This window comes from Mastigoproctus giganteus, chromosome 5 (assembly GCF_048544385.1).
Source record: "Mastigoproctus giganteus isolate SK-2022 chromosome 5, ASM4854438v1, whole genome shotgun sequence".
Classification (NCBI taxonomy): Eukaryota; Metazoa; Arthropoda; class Arachnida; order Uropygi; family Thelyphonidae; genus Mastigoproctus; species Mastigoproctus giganteus.
Genome location: NC_143579.1, coordinates 75,025,773 through 75,041,840, shown reverse-complemented (window position 1 = coordinate 75,041,840; position 16,068 = coordinate 75,025,773). Strand labels below are relative to the sequence as shown.

Below are 16,068 nucleotides of genomic sequence, written 5' to 3'. Positions count from 1 at the left end.
TCTTCAAATGAATATCCGTGCGGATTTAGATGCAAAAGAACTTAATTTGCCCTATCTTAGATTCTTTGTAGCTAACTACAAGGAAGAATTTGAAAATTTTGTTATAAATTTTTTAAACTAATTAATTTAAAATTATTCCCTTTATTTATACTTGTAAGATTTGGGATCTTACAGTACAATATTTGAATATAGCAGCACTATACAGCACTGTTTCCAAAGTGTCATGGCAATGTCGTTTTGCATGTGCGTGTGTGTGTGTGTTATGTAGGGGTCTCGTTAAGTCAACTATCATAATCCAGCGAAACGAAAAATGATTTGTTGCTTCAGGTGACTAATCTTTATGAGAACTAGCATTGTACACCGATACAGTTTTATAAGTGTGGAATATATTTTTTTGAACATTTTTCTTCAATACTTATTTACTTCGTAAAGTGGCTTTCATGAGTAAATTGAAACATTTAAAAATTATAATTTTTTTTTTTTTACTAATATCCAGTTTGAACTTAGTTTAAACACTGAAGAACTAGATATCATAAAATTCATAATTACACGTTTCTGTTTCGGTACACGGATATGACTTACTTCGAAGTTTCAATTACTGAAAATTATGAATTTATGATGTCCGGATTCTGAAATAATGCCAGCTCACACGGCAAGCATCGTATTAATTGTTATATCATAGGCACTGCTTTGGATGCTGTTACCGTAATCTGTTACGGCGCTCATTGTGCAAGTTAAGGTGTAGCCTGCACTACCACTCCTATTGGTCCAGACAACAGCATTATTCGTTAGACTGACTTTGAGGGCCTCAGAGTAGCACGCGCGGGACTTTCTCATCACTTTCACTAGCGTGGCTCAAGGTTATTACCTGACCGTCAAGGCACACGGCAACAGGCACCAACAGCCGACATCAGAGAGAGGAAACTTTTAAGCAGAGAGACGCACACAGCAAACCACTCACGAATTCTTGGGTAGTGAGTTTACATCGGATGAAACATGTTGTGACAAGGATGACTTCCGAAGAACGTGCTAGTCCGTGGGCGTACGTCAAGCATCCGACAGAAAAGGTACGTTTTATACTTCGTATGACTGTTTTTTTTTTTTTTTTTTTTGTTAGTGTAAGGGCGTGGGGGGAGAAGAAAGGTTGGGATTAAAGGTAGGTTTTGTTCGATTGTGTTAGGCAAAGCATTTGCATTCTTTGTATCATACGCTCTGTACCTTACCGCCTTGTAATCACAAATAAATCCTAAACTCCTTCACCTGGATAATTGATGAAGGTTTGATATGAGTCTGATTGATCACCTCCCTTGACAGATTGTCAAGTGAGGTGAATTAATATGCTATTAATTGGAAAATAACATCGTTATTATAGAGACGTTTAAAAGTTCTGTGAAAAGCGAAAGGATAAGATATATTAAACCAGGAAGAATGCGCTGAACTGATATCTAAATTATTACGTCCAGTGAATTACAAGATAACAAATCTCTTATAACTCTAAATAAAATTTAAAAAAAAAGAATCGGTTACTTTCCAATTAAATTGTTTATATTTTTAATCATTTTTTTATTATATATTTAATTAACTCATTGAACTAGGTGACTTATGAAAATATTTCACTTAAGCTGGAAAAGGGTTAGCAGATATTTATAGAAAGCTGATATGTAGTTTTCGTCGGTTCACAAATTAGCTGAAAGTGAACACGGAAAGATATTTGTATCACTAAAGATGTCGGTAACAATAATAAAATATAATAATCTAATGGAGAAAACTATTCTAACTCAAATGTGTATTGTGTTGGGGGGGGGGGTTGCTATTTCTCAGAAAGGTTCATTAAGAGCTTTCGTACATTGATACTTGAAGATGCATCATTAGAGTAAACGAATGGAAATTTCGTAACTAAATTGATTAGATATGATATCGTGCCTCGAAATATCATATTCCCTCGAAATATCACTTTCGAATTTCATTTATTTTACACATTTAATTTAATGGATTATGATTCACAAACCCATTGGTTTCCTTAATTTGACAAGAAGAAAGGTAGCCGGTCAGAGTCACTGATGGGGCATAGAAAAAAAAAAAAAAAAAAAGACTATTCTCTGTAGTTTCTCGCCGATTAACTGGTCATTCTCGTAAAGCTAGAAATATTTATTTGTCAAGTAGTCTGAGCTACTCGAAAGAAATACTATTATTTCACAACACGAAGGAATAAGGCCTCTGTGACAGTTAGTCGCAGGACTTCAATTAATTTGTTGACTGGACCTTGGGAGGGGCTGACCACTACATTTATATATTTTTATTTAGAAATATTAAAAAAAGTTTTTGTTTACACAGATATTATTAATATGTGGAATTATAATAATTCTTATTAATTCCACGTATCTCTGCGAGGTGCCATGAGCTGTTGGCAGTTGCTTAAGGTACGTGGGCAGTTGCTTAAAGTACGGGGAGATTTATAATAAACAGATAAATAAATAAAGAACTGTCTTACAAAAGACGATACCTGGATAATTAGCAAGTTGGCCATTATGTACATTCACTGTGGGAAGCGAGGTGGATAGCGTCGCTGCTTTCTCGTACACCACATGGGTTTGATTCCGGTGAATGATTGAGATTCCAATATGTCCCTATTTCGTTCAGCAACAGATCAAATCTGTTGCTGAACGAAAAGACCAGCTGTCTGGTTTTACTCCAGCTGTTGCTAGAGGAAAATCAGATATAGTCTTATTGACAAAGGCGAAGAACTCAGAGAGGTCATTGATATTTTTAATTTGTGGAAATAGCTGACATTGCTTCAGATATTCTTCACGCCTGATGTCATGGCGTCTCCGTACCCAGGTGGGAAGGAGCAGCAGTGCGTAGCACATGCTTCTTGATTAGACCGGGGTTCGAGCCCGTCACCACCAAATACGGAGGATGCGGAAAGGTCAGGGAATGACCACCGCATATTCCCGGAGAAATATGGCCTTAGTTGCTAATGCTCCTAAAAACCAAATAACAAACAAACAAACGCCTGACGTCTCATAAAAGTGAAGTGATTTAGTTTTTAAAGAGTCCAAGGAGACCACTTGAACAAAAGGTGCAAAAATGGAGTACATGTTATTTGAAGCATCTGCATAGAAATTGGATTTTACAATCGAATTATACACTGAGTGGACAAAAATCATGGGATACGTACCTAGTAACGGGTAGGCCCTCCTTCCGCCCGGACAAGGGCAATTGGACGGCGAGGCATTGAGTCCACTAGTTCACGAAAGCGTTCTACAGGTATTTCCATCCATGCTCGCTGCACCGCTGCCCATAATTCCGTCGCATATCTGAGTAGAGGATCCAAAATTCGAACGGACATTTTCACAGCATCCCAAAGATGCTCCACAGGGTTCATGTCCGGTGAACGGGGAGGCCATTCCATCATGGCGAAATCTGCGGAATACTCTTTGAACAATGTTCTAGTCACTACAGCTCTGTGGTGAGACGCATTGTCCTGCTGGAAGAGTCCACTGCCCTGTGGCTGCACGATGACCATGAAGGGATGCAGATGGTCTGCAAGGATGGACACGTAACCTGGACCGTTCAGAGATGCGTCTAGACGTACCAGAGGTCCCAACGTGTGCCAGTTGAATACGCCCCAGATTATTACCGACTGTCCACCTTCCTGAACAGTTCAGGCGCTTCCGTAACCAAATGGACAGGAGCAGCAGTGCGTACGTAGCACACGCTTCTTGATTAGACCGGGGTTCGAGCACCTGACCACCAAATACGGAGGATGCAGAAAGGTCAGGGAATGACCATCGCATATCGCCGGAGCAATATGGCCTTAGTTGCTAATGCTCCTAAAAAAACCAAATAACAACAACAACAACAACAACAACTGAACAGTTCCTTGTTAACATGACGGGTGTATAGCTTCGTGCGGTTTCCGCCAGATACGCACCCTTCCGTCGGCTCGAAATAACTGGAAACGGGACTCATCAGACTAGGAGACCCGTCTCCAATCATCCAAGGTCTAGTGCCAATGTTCTTTCGCCCAGTTGTGCCGTGGTGTTATCAATGGGGACTCTGGTGGGTCGGCGGTGCCCATAACCTATTGCGTCTAATGATCGCCTGATGGTCTTGGTGGAAACGTTTCTGGTGCCTCACCCGTTGAAGACGGCCTTGATTCGTGCCACTGTCGCTCTCCGGCTGGCTGAAACAATGCGAGACAGATATCGACGGCCACGTTCATCCACCACCTTTCTCCGCCCACAGCGCTGTCCACGATGAGATGTTATTCCAGAAACGGCGTAATCCCGATACACTCTTGATACTGCCGAACGCGGATAGTGCAATTTCTGTACCAACTCCGCGATAGAATGATCCATGTGTCGTGCACCCACTATCATCCCTCTTTCAAAGTCTGTTAACTCACGACGTTTATACATACTGACATCGAATTACCGTCTACGTGAATGCAGTGTACCTATATACCTGCCAACCGGTGGGTTCTTCCACTAGCGAGAGTTACTGGGCAACGCGACAGCGTCGCGTTGCCCAGTAACCAGATATCCCTTTCAGTGGACAAATTGTTTACCTGCCCTCTCAGAAAGTACAATGAATATAATCACCGCTTTCCACACAGGGTGGAAAAGACTACAATTCGGATTCCGTCAATGATGGAAGCTTTTTTCAAAAAATCGCTGAGTTACTTGGTCTCAGGAAAGGGTTGCGTGGTTTTTTTCTTCAGGAAACTCGGGTTTTTTGTCTAGCAAATCGGCCGAAGAATACATTCAACTACAGGCGCAATATATGTATGCTTCATAGTATTAGTTGCTTTGGCGCATATCAACGCCTGAATTAATGATATACCTGACGTGTGGACATGTCTACTAGTCTCAAAAATGGAAGAAGAAATTCAATTATTTTTAAAAAGTCAGGTATATAAAAATTATGAAGGAAATTTTTCATTTATTAATGTATAATTCTATGAAGAGTTGTAGAAGCACCTTCTAGTTAGTAAATTCTTTAACATAAATAAATAATTCAGCAGTGTTTATTTTTACTCAGCTTAGCTCTATAATATCTGCTCCGAAATGCATTTAACTGTGCAGAGAAGGAAAGATAAGACATCGCCTATTAAGAAGTGCACCTCTTTCAATGATTATCAATTAAAATACAAATACAGGGAATTGTTTGAAGTCAAGACTTTTTCTAATGTCTGACCTCAGTTAATTCCTTATAATGTAGATTTATTAATATGCGGAATTATAATAATTTTTTGGCCACACTACAAAATTTTCTTGCTGGTATAATGTGCATAGTATTAGGGTCAGACGCCACCTGTGGTTTCCCGTATCTGCACCATATGTACGCTGTGAAGAAATACAGAAGACTCTAAATGCCAAAAAAGTGTTGTCTGTGGAAGACGTCGTATTATGTTGAGTTCTGTTGTGTGTCCTGGAATTTAGCCACAGGGGCCCCTGGTGGGACCCCACGTTGCTCGCACACACCACTAGGAGGTAGCCGGGCTGCCCATTATTCTCTGGCTCCCAGAGCTTCCTGGACGGAGACAAAAAAAAAAAAAAAAGGTAGAGTCGGGGAAGTACAGAGTGTAGGCACGCAAGAAATGAGTGTAGAGCTAGAAATATGGAGGATGTAGGCGAAGGCATCCTCCAGGTTATCAATGGAGCAATAAGCGCCATCAGGTGAAAGGGGAACCCGGAGAGCAGGATAAATAAGACACAGTAAGAGAGCTTTAGAGTCATGGGAGGTCCCCATGGAATGGAGATGTGCAAATGTATCCCCAATTCACAAAGGGGGTTCAAAGGGTGACACAAATAATTATAGATCTGTTTGTTTAACCTCTGTTCCAGGGAAAATAATGGAGTCACTGGTTAAGGAGGTGATGCAGGATCACCTAGACAAGACAGCAGTAATAGTTCAGACACAGCATGGGTTTGTTAAGGGGAAAGTCTTGACCAATTTGATTGGATACTACGATGTGGTCACAAAGGAATTGGATGCAAAAAATAATTTTGATATCGTTTGACTTGGATTTCAAGAAAGCTTTTGATACTGTTGCACATGAAAGACTGCTGTACAAATTTGAGCGGTATGGCATTAAGGGCAAGGATAATGGGATGGTTGAGTGGGAGACGGCAGAGAGTGGTAATAAATGGACAGATTTTGATTAAGGACAGATTGTGGGAGCTCGAGGAGCTGGTGCCTCGATTTCCCAAACGGCTGAACTGGTGGGGTGTTCAAGAGCCGCCGTAGTTAAAGTGTACCAGGTGTGGCGTCAAAATGGTCAAACAATGACTTGACTGCAAAATTGCAAAGGTCAGAAAGGTTGATGTTAGAGGTGAGCGCCGGGTCCGATGACTCGTACAGGCGAACAGGCGCAGCACAGTTGAAGAGTTGACTACCCAATACAACATGGGCCAACTAGGAACAATATCTGGCATGACCATGCGTCGCATGCTCGCACGTATGGGCTATACCAGCAGACGACACCAACGGCATTCTCTCATTAACCAAGGTTCATCGGCGTAAAAGACTCGCCTGGTGCAAAGAGCATGCAAGTTGGACGTTAGAAGACTGGTATCAAAAGTGCAGGCCGGTGGAAGTGGTTGTATGGTGCAGGACATATTCCACTGGCAGGAACTTTAACCCCTGGTGCATGTGGAACAACGTATCATTGGTCTCCGCCATCGTCAACTGTTTGCTGACTGTGTACACCCCGCTATGTTACACTTTTTACCGAATGGCGATGGTTTCTTCTAAGATGACAATGCACCGAGCCATCGGGCACTTGTTGTGCAGGAATGGTTTAAGAAACACAGTTCTGACTTCCAGCATATCGATTGGCCTCCGAACTCCAGCGATATCAATCTCATAGCGCACTTGTGGGACCCTATGGAAAGCCATATCAGGCGTCTGGATACACCATTCACCTACATTACCTGCATCCTGACCGCATTACACACAGCTTGGTTGGCGATACCTCCCGAACGCTTCAGACATCTTGTTGAATCAATATCACGCCGGATATCTGCTGTACTGAGGGTAAAAGGAGGACCTACGAAGTATTAGGTAGGTGGTCATAATTCAGTGATCACTCAGTCTATCTCACATATAATATAATGAAACAACAAACAAATATAACAAAATAATTTAACTTTATAATTTTCCATGCTTTAAAATGTGCAAATTTATGAATTATTTCATTTATGTTTATTTGTTCCCAAAGATCATTTTATATTGAAATGATTGCCAAATTAGAGATTCGTTGTTGAGACATCGTCGATCGTAAATAATTTTTGATTAATTTTAATTTTGAAAAACTCATTCACCCGAGGCAGCTGAAACTGGTGAAGTTAGAAACATTCTTAAAGAAACTGCTACATTTGGAAAAGTATCTATAAAATCGTTTTAAAAAAAATATATTGTAAACTTGCAATATTGTCTTTAATATAAATTTGAAGTACTACAAGTTCTTCAGATAATGCTAAACCATCAGTAATCGGACTTATTGCGATCAATGTCACTTATTTTAATGTGTAAATCTTTGCAATGATTTAATAAATCGTCATCTGACCATGTTTTTTTTTTTAAATTCAGAAATGTTATAAAATATTTTAAACATTTCTCCGCGTTCTTTCATTTATGTAAACTTTTCAGTTAAGGAGGAAATTGTTGTGTCCATAATTCGAAAGAAAAAATTAATTTTGAAATTTTGTTGTTGATTGTGAATAGCTTCTCTACTTTCATAATCGAAATGACCGTTTTGTTTTAAAAATATTTTCCTTGACAGTGCTTCTAGAAACGACGTTTTGGGCTACTTCCTCCGTTCTATTTTTTTAAAAATATTCCTTGATATTTTTTAGACATTCAAGAGCTTCGTGTATATCGAAATCCATTTTTTTTGAACATTTTACTTACTGGATTAATTTTATTTAAAATATGCCAAATTATAATCGAATAAAGAAACTGAAGATGCTATTTTTAAGGCTATTGGTTTAACGATTCCTTGTATCCATATCTTTATTTTCGTCTTCAGTGATAATACCAAAATTACAGTAAAATATTTAGCTTCTCTGGTCATTTCTAGTATTTTATCTGTAATATTTTGTGAAATTATTTTAATACTGTAATTTCATTTTGTATTTGATCACCCAAATAATGCACGATATTTTTCGATTCAGATTTCTGAATATGGCTAATATGTTCTGCCATAACTGAATCAAATTTAGAAGTTGTTTCAGAAAATTTTAAAAAGTTACCATTTTCATTTTTATATAGATCTTTTGAAGTTCCCCTAAACGCTATACATTGCCTTGTTAAAAATAGTTATTATATTATTATTCTGGCTAAACTCCAGAACATGGGTATCTCCGTCGTGGGTGTGGCCGAAGAACGGAGTGATTGTCTGGTAGAGTTCTGCGATTGGCTGATTATTGGGATGCGTAATTTATCTCTCAAGTTGTTTCTTGACGATTTGGTATTTTTCGCAGTAATTGTATGAGTTGTTAGTACCAAGTCTCTTTACACTAGCGGGGGTGTAGGGGGAAGCTAGATCCGGACAAAGTTCCCATAGGACAAAATCAACTTGGACGAAACCCCTTCAGTTAAACTGCAAAGTAGGACAAAATCCCCTGGGACAAATAATAAAACCAAATGTTGTCAGAGAAGTGTTCTTTAAATGCTCATTCTTACAAATATTGTAATAAGAATAAAAATTATGGCTTAAAAATTCAGGGGGAATTTTGTCCTGGGGGAGTTGTCCTACAAATGGGGGAAGCAAGGCCCAGAACAAAAAAAAAGAAAAAAAAAAAAAAAAAAAAAGAAAGCATTTCTGTTGACGCACACGAACAATTCTCATTGTTAACGCACGTGAAATCGCCTAGTAATAGTAATACTACTGGGGGAGGGGAAGGAATAATCGGTGGTTGTATGTGGTGTTCATTTTTGTTAGCTGTTTTTTAAAAAAAATTACCGTTTCTTTTTCGTCATTGCAGTTCCGACAAATTGCGATGTCACGTGACATCGCAATTTGTCGATGTCATATATTTTTCGATATATAATATCAAAAAATAATTTTGATATCATATATTTCGATTTCAGGAAAGCTTTTGACACTGTTGCGCATGCAAGACTATTTGTCGTACAAATTGTACAAATTGGAGCAGAATGGTATTAAGGGTAAGTTGCTACAATGCATAAAAGGATGGTTAAGAGGGAGAAGACAGAGGGTGGTAATCAATGGGTGCTGCTCTTCGTGGACTAATGTTATTAGTGGAGTCCCACAGGGTTCGGTGCTAGGTCCACTGTTGTTTTGTATATTTATCAATGATATTGATGAAGGTATAACAGGCTTAATGTCGAAGTTTGCAGATGATACAAAGGTTGGCAGGGTTGTTAATGACAGTAATGGCAGTGTGCTACTGCAACATGATCTAGATAATTTGGGCAGATGGGCTAAGAAGTGTCAACTGAAGTTTAACCTTGACAAATGCAAAGTACTGCATATGGGTAGAAGTAACCCCAGAGAAACGTACCAACTGTGTGGTACTACACTTAAGGTGGTAGAAAATGAAAAAGACCTGAGAGTAATTGTGCAGTCAGATATGAAGTTTTCTGAGCAATGCAGACAGGCTATCAGGTCAGGGTCATGAGGTTTTGTTAATGATATATAGGAATTTTGCTAGCAGGGAGAAGGAGGTGATTGTCCCTCTGTATAAGGCAATGGTCAGGCCACGCCTTGAGTACTGAGTACAGGTCTGGAGCCCTCATTTTAGGAAGGATGTAGATTTACTTGAGCGTGTACAGAGAAGGGCAACAAGATTGGTGAGGGGAATGAAGGGATCTTCTTACCAAGAGAGGCTTAAGTTCTGCAAATTGCAGTGGCTGGAGACTAGGCACCTGCGCGGTGATCTGATTGAGGTGTATAAGGCCTTGAATGGGTTGAGCACGCTGAATTCTGATGGGATCCTTCCACTTGTTCTGATTACGAACCTAAGGGGGCATAAATTCAAATTAAGAAAAGACAGATGTAGAATAGATGTGCGGAAATTTGCCTTTAGCCAGCGGGTGTTTAAACAGTGCGTTCCCAGTTAAGTCTCGTAATCTGTTCGTTATATGGAAATTTTCTTTGTTCTACGAAAACTATTTTAAATGTGATTACCAAGGGGAATTCAAAAAATATCGCTAAATAGAAAATTTCGCTATAAAGAAGTTTGTTAAACAGTGGTCCGACTTGCAAAAGTCAAAAAAAATTTTGCCGCCCTCCTGAACTTCCACCCGTAAGCGATGCTTACCTCGCCTACCCATTTGCGGCGCCCCTGGCTCTTGGTCATCATTTTCCTTGTCTTTCTCATGATATCCTCCAGCTTGGTGTTAGTGATCCCGAAGGAGTATGTTGGCACTGGGACTGCATAGGTGTTTATGGCTTTAACTGTGTTCCTCCGTTCAGCTTTGCTTTTAGCAGGCTTCTGAGTCTCTGGTGGTATTTTTCAGTCAGGCAGGCCTTGATTTCCTTGTGCTGTAGCTACCGAGCCTGCATCATCCCCAAATATTTGTAGGTCTCTCCCGCTGTCGTGGCTTCGATGTCTTTACCAGTCTGCAGCTGGTAGTTTCGGTCGACTAATTTCCCCTGATGCAGTCCGTGGGTCTTGCATTTGTCTAGACCAAATTCCATTCTGATATTTTTGCTCTTCAGTGATCCGGAGTAGTTGCTGGAGTCGCTTCTCGGTTGCCGTGTAGAGCTTGATGTCATCCATGTACTTCAGATGGGTGAGGGTGTACAGGCTTTTCGTTCTTTGAGGTTATATCCATACTTGCTGCTGTTGAGCATGGTGGATAACGGGTTGAGTGCTAGACAGAACCACAATGGGCCCAGGACATCTCCCTGAAAGATTCCTCTCCTGATGTGGGATCGGTGTGGTTGCGATGTTCCCGACCTTAACGGTGGTACTCCATTTTGCCATCGTTGCCTCTAGGAAGTTTTTCACTGTCGAATTGACTTTGTAGATATTCAACGTCTCTATTAGCCAGCTATGAGGCACGGAGTTGAAGGCCTTGTGGTAATCGATGTAGACCGTGTACGGGCTGCTGCGCCTCTTGTAGGCTTGCTCTATAACTGCAGCATCTATGGTTAATTGCTCCTTGCATCCTTTATGCTGTTTGGCCATTTGTCTGCGATGGTAGCACTGTGGTATCGTCACCGGCCTCCTCACACCGGGTGGAAAAGGCCCGGGTTCGAATCCCGTCGATTACTCCAGGACAGACCACAATACTAGAAGAACTTTAATGTGTTTTTTTTTCACTCCGTGGTTGAGTTAGTCGGTCTCAGGCGTAGATAGCAAGGTTTCCCTCCCCCCCCCAAAAAAAACTGGGTTTTTTTCGTCCTGCAAAACAGGCAAATCGACCAGAAAACACGCAAGTTGCAGAGATTATACATATATGGTCATATATAAGAAATTATGGGTGGCTCTAATATAATAGTTTGAGTTTTTTGTCTGGCCATTATGTTCTGGCTCTTCAAGTGGTCTCAGCTACATAACCAAGAGATGAGACCACTTGGAGAGCCAGAACATAATGGCCAGACAAAAAACTCAAACTATTATATTAGAGCCACCCATAATTTCTTATATATGACCATATATGTATAATCTCTGCAACTTGCGTGTGTTTTCTGGTCGATTTGTCCATTTGTCTGGTCGATTTGTCCATGGTCAGGATTTTTTACATCTTTGGGAGACAGGTAATTGGCCTGTATTTCACAGGGCTTTTTGTATCTTGGTCTTTAGGCTTCAGTTATGTGATTCCTTGAGTTAAGAAACTCTGGGATTGTCTCTGGGTGCTTTATCGTTCGGGTAAACTGCTCTGCTAGGTGCTTGTGCACTTCTTGTACTAGTAGTTGTGGATATTATCTATTCCTGGGGTTCGCCCGTTGTGGAAGTTCCTGATCAACTGTTTTACTTCTTCCTCTCTAATCTCCCACTCTCTCATATCTTGTACATCCTTGCTTTTCTTCTGTTTTAGTGTTATCTAGGGAACTCGGCTGTTATGTCTTATTTCACTGCTCCATATATTGCTCCAGAACTCATCGAGTTCTGGAGCAATATGTGGAAGTCCGTTTCCATATATTGCTCCAAAACTCTGGTGGTCCGTTTCCATCTTGCTTGTCTTCTCCGAGACTCTTGTAGAAGGAGTCTCAGAGAGACTCCTAAAGGTTCTTTGGTCCTCATCGAGGTTCAGTTGTTTACTTTCCTCTCAGAGCTCTCTTTTTATTGGCGTAGTCTGTTGCTGAGTGCGGGGAGGTTCCGTTCCGTTTCAGTGTGTCCAAGTATTGTCCTATTCTATGATTTTTTGGTCTCGTGTTTGCTGTGGACGCTGTCTCTCTTGAGGATGCTCTTAACTTTTCCAGTCAATTACTCATATTACCCCGTTGGTACTGAGTCAATTGACCTATCTTGATTCTTAATTCTTCTATCTTCTGCTGAAGTCTTCTTTCCCATGCTGGCGGTTTTTTCTTTTTTCGTTTCTCTTCCATTAATCCTAGTGGCTGCTATGGCAGCACAGTATACGGCTGTGTTGGATGGCCTCCTTGCACCATTGTTGTTGAGGTAATGTGGTATTATTTGCCGATTGTGGTGGTGTGTGATTCTTCACAAGATTCTGATGGATCTCTACTTCAGTATCACATGGGTCTTTGTGAGGTTCATTCCTTCGAATTCTATTAGGGCCTTCTTCTACACGTCTTCTATTCTTGATATCATGATCTCGTCTCTTTCCACTTCAGCTGCTCTGGGTTGTATTTCTTCTTGTTTTTCCTCCTCTGGTTCCGTGTTGTCCATATTCTTTGTTCGTTGTAGTTGATCGCTCATATCCTGCTTGATTTTTTCCAAAATTGCAGGAGCTATCAAGTTCTTCGGGACGATGGTCCTTCTGTGGTCCGCTATTCTGCCCAGCGAATGCGAAGCATATCGTCTTGGATTCTAGCTGCTGGCCCTTAGGCACCCTCATTAAGCTGTATCAAGAGAGGAGTAGACCGATCGCGTACAACGGACCCAGACAGGACATACAGGCATAGCAACAGAAAGGCTATATGCAACCAGGTTCACAAGGCGGAAAGCTTTTGTGGTTCATGCAGAATGTACGCAGCATAAAACACAAGCTTCACTCCCTACAGACCCTCCTTTTTTCTTGACGAGTTTGATATTATTTCTGTCTGCGCGGGTAGCACAGTGGTATCGTCACCGTCCTCCCCACACCGGATGGAAAAGGCCCGAGTTCGAATCCCGTCGATGACCCAAGGAACTTGAATGGGCTTTTTTCACTCAGTGGCTGAGTTAGTCAGTCTCAGGCATAGATAGCAAGGTTCCCTCCCCCAGAAACTGGGATTTTTCGCCCAGCAAACAGACAAATCGACCATAAAACACACGCAATTAACAGACATAAGACACAGCATGCAGATGAATTTAATTATTCGGGTGGCCTAAATATATTAGGTTTTTTTTTTCTTTTATATCATTTGTCTTACTGAAACATGGGTATCGGCGGATAGGCAGCTTGATCTTGTGCCTCTTAACACTCCCTACAAGCACATTGGGAATTCAAGAAACACCAGACGGTGTGGTGGTGTAGAAATCTTTTTTAACGGTTGTTTTCAGCCAATAGGGACAAGAGTAAACCAGTAGAACAACTTTGATGCAATCTGTACAACGCCGAGGAGTCCTCTTATTAAAATTCAGCGCTGTCTGGTTTACATTCTCCCAGATCACAATGAAGACTCTAGATCTGAGCTGCTCACCCAGTTGGCGACAAATTTAGTACCTAGAACTCCAACTGTAGTTGCGGGTGATTTCAACTTGCCAATCCCTAAGCACGAAGATGCTCTTGTGGGCCTTGAGGTCACTCTTCGGACTTTTGACCCTACACGGTTCTTAGTGCACTAAGATGCTGTTGTGGGCCTTGAGGTCACTCTTCGGACCTTTGACCTTACACGGTTCTTAGCGGAGGCTACTAGAGGAGGCCAAGCGCTCGACCTAATATTCCATAACCTACCAGACATCAAGCTCCTTCCTAGCAATTTCCAATTTCAATCGGATCACCTGCCAATGGCAAGCAAGTTATCCATGCATGGCAATTCCCCCGAGTTACGTGATGATTATGCCACTGAACTGCCTAGGGTTGCCTTCTCTACTAAATATCTCAAGCCGGACATCATTTTACAGTGCTTGAGCGGATTTGACTGGGGGATGCCTCTATTCTGAGTCGATAGAGGATGTAACTATGCCCTTGTCCAAACAATTGAAGCTAATTGCATTCCGTGGTGCAGTCAAGAAAGTTAGGATTTGTAGAAAGTCAAATCGGTGTTTTAATAAGGAAACCAAGTTGGCCTTCATCAGGAAGCAGAAGGCCTACCGGAAATGGCAGAAATCTCAACTTTCCTCACACCTCACTATATTTAAGAAAGAAAGAGCTTACTTCCTAAAAAAGAAAAGACAAGTCCTAAACCAAGCTGTTCTTGATAGGTTGAAGAGGGGTAGAAGGATTCTATCACACCAGACAAACCATCATATCATTGATCAAAAGCTTGTCCAGGAATGGGTACAGTGCAACCTCCTGCAGGCAGATTTTCCAGATCCAGATTCCTCTCCCTCACAGGAAGACTAGTTACGCGGGCACAGACGAACGACATAGAAATATCTGGGGATACCCTGATTGATGTCTTCAACAAATTACCTTACAAAGCTACTGTAGGACCAGACAGTTTCCCACTATTCATAGTAAAGATATGCAGCACATACATTGTTGACCTTCTACTCCACATTTTCAGACGAATCTTACAATCTGGAATAGTTCCATCAATTTGGAGATCTTACCATGTCAAACCTATTTCAAAGATTAGGAAACCTAAATCTCCGAAAGATCTGCGACCAATTTCCATCAGTTGCTCTTTACTTAAAATCTTTGGAAAAAGCGATTCAGCTAGCAATTGCCCAGCACTGCTTTGATCACAGTCCCGAGTACCTTCATACCGTTCTGCACAAAAGATCAACAACTACCAATCTTCTAGATACCCTCTTCAGAATCCAACAGGCCATCAACAACAAATCCCAGATTGACATCATCTTCCTGGACATTAAATCGGCATACGATAGAATATACCTACCAGCTCTCTTTACTATTCTGAAGTACTACTTCGGTTTGGCAGATACCTTGATACAAATCTTGAAGTCCATCCTACTTCTCAGACATCTGTCTGTTACTGTCAGCGACTTGCAGGTAACTTTCGACGTCACAAGAGGCATCCCGCAAGGGAGTGTGCTTTTAACAATCCTCTTCACAGCAGTTTTGGAACCTTTCCTAGCATGTAATTCTAACTTTGTCTCTTATGCCGATGACCTGAAGTTCTACGTGAGTTCAAACCATCCTGATCAGATCCTTGATATTAACCAACAGGCCTCTACACAGATAATGAAACTGGAAAACTATCTAGTCATAATTGGGTTGCATCTGAACCCTTCCAAATCTGTTCAACTACTGATAACCAAAAAAAAAAAAAAAAAAAAAAAGGTTAAAAATGATGTTCAAATCTTTGTTGGCGGGGAAAGGGTGCAAATGGTAACTTCTCACACAGACCTAGGCCTCACCTTGGATGTTGGCTCACCTTCCAGCCTCACTTTGTCAGGATGAGACAGAAGACGTACGCGGCACTTTGGGCAGTGCATCATGAGCTTGTTGGTGTGCATCAGCCAGCGCTGCTTTGTTGGTACATCCTGAGATGCATTGCCCCTGTTCCTCTCTAAGCATTTGAAATTTGGTCATCTGCTCCTGCTTCCCACCTAAAAAAAAGTACCTCAGTCTGGAATATTGGTTGTTCAGATGGATGAACAGGGTGGTGGGTCACCCTTTTACTATCTCTAGATTCATCCTCCAAGCTAATCTAGGGACCGCTCCCTGGAGACTTCTCATCACGACAAGAAATGCACTCATGCTAGTTCGGCTTATCACAGGCCGAATAGATGCTCCATCTGTATCCCCGTTAATCCTTGGCCCAAAGAAGACAAGAGGTGAACAACGCGA

At 41.2% G+C, this 16,068-nt stretch overlaps 1 protein-coding gene across 1 annotated transcript in view; it reads left to right on the top strand.

Moving 5' to 3' along the window:
• Positions 1-882: 882 nt before the first annotated feature.
• LOC150085497 (uncharacterized) overlaps positions 883-16,068 on the top strand; it is a 333,972-nt gene continuing 318,786 nt past the window's right edge. Inside the window, exon 1 of the mRNA XM_090373297.1 lies at positions 883-1,067. Coding sequence (XP_090229423.1) covers positions 990-1,067 — 78 coding nt within the window. The 5' untranslated portion in view covers positions 883-989. The remainder of the gene's footprint in view (positions 1,068-16,068) is intronic.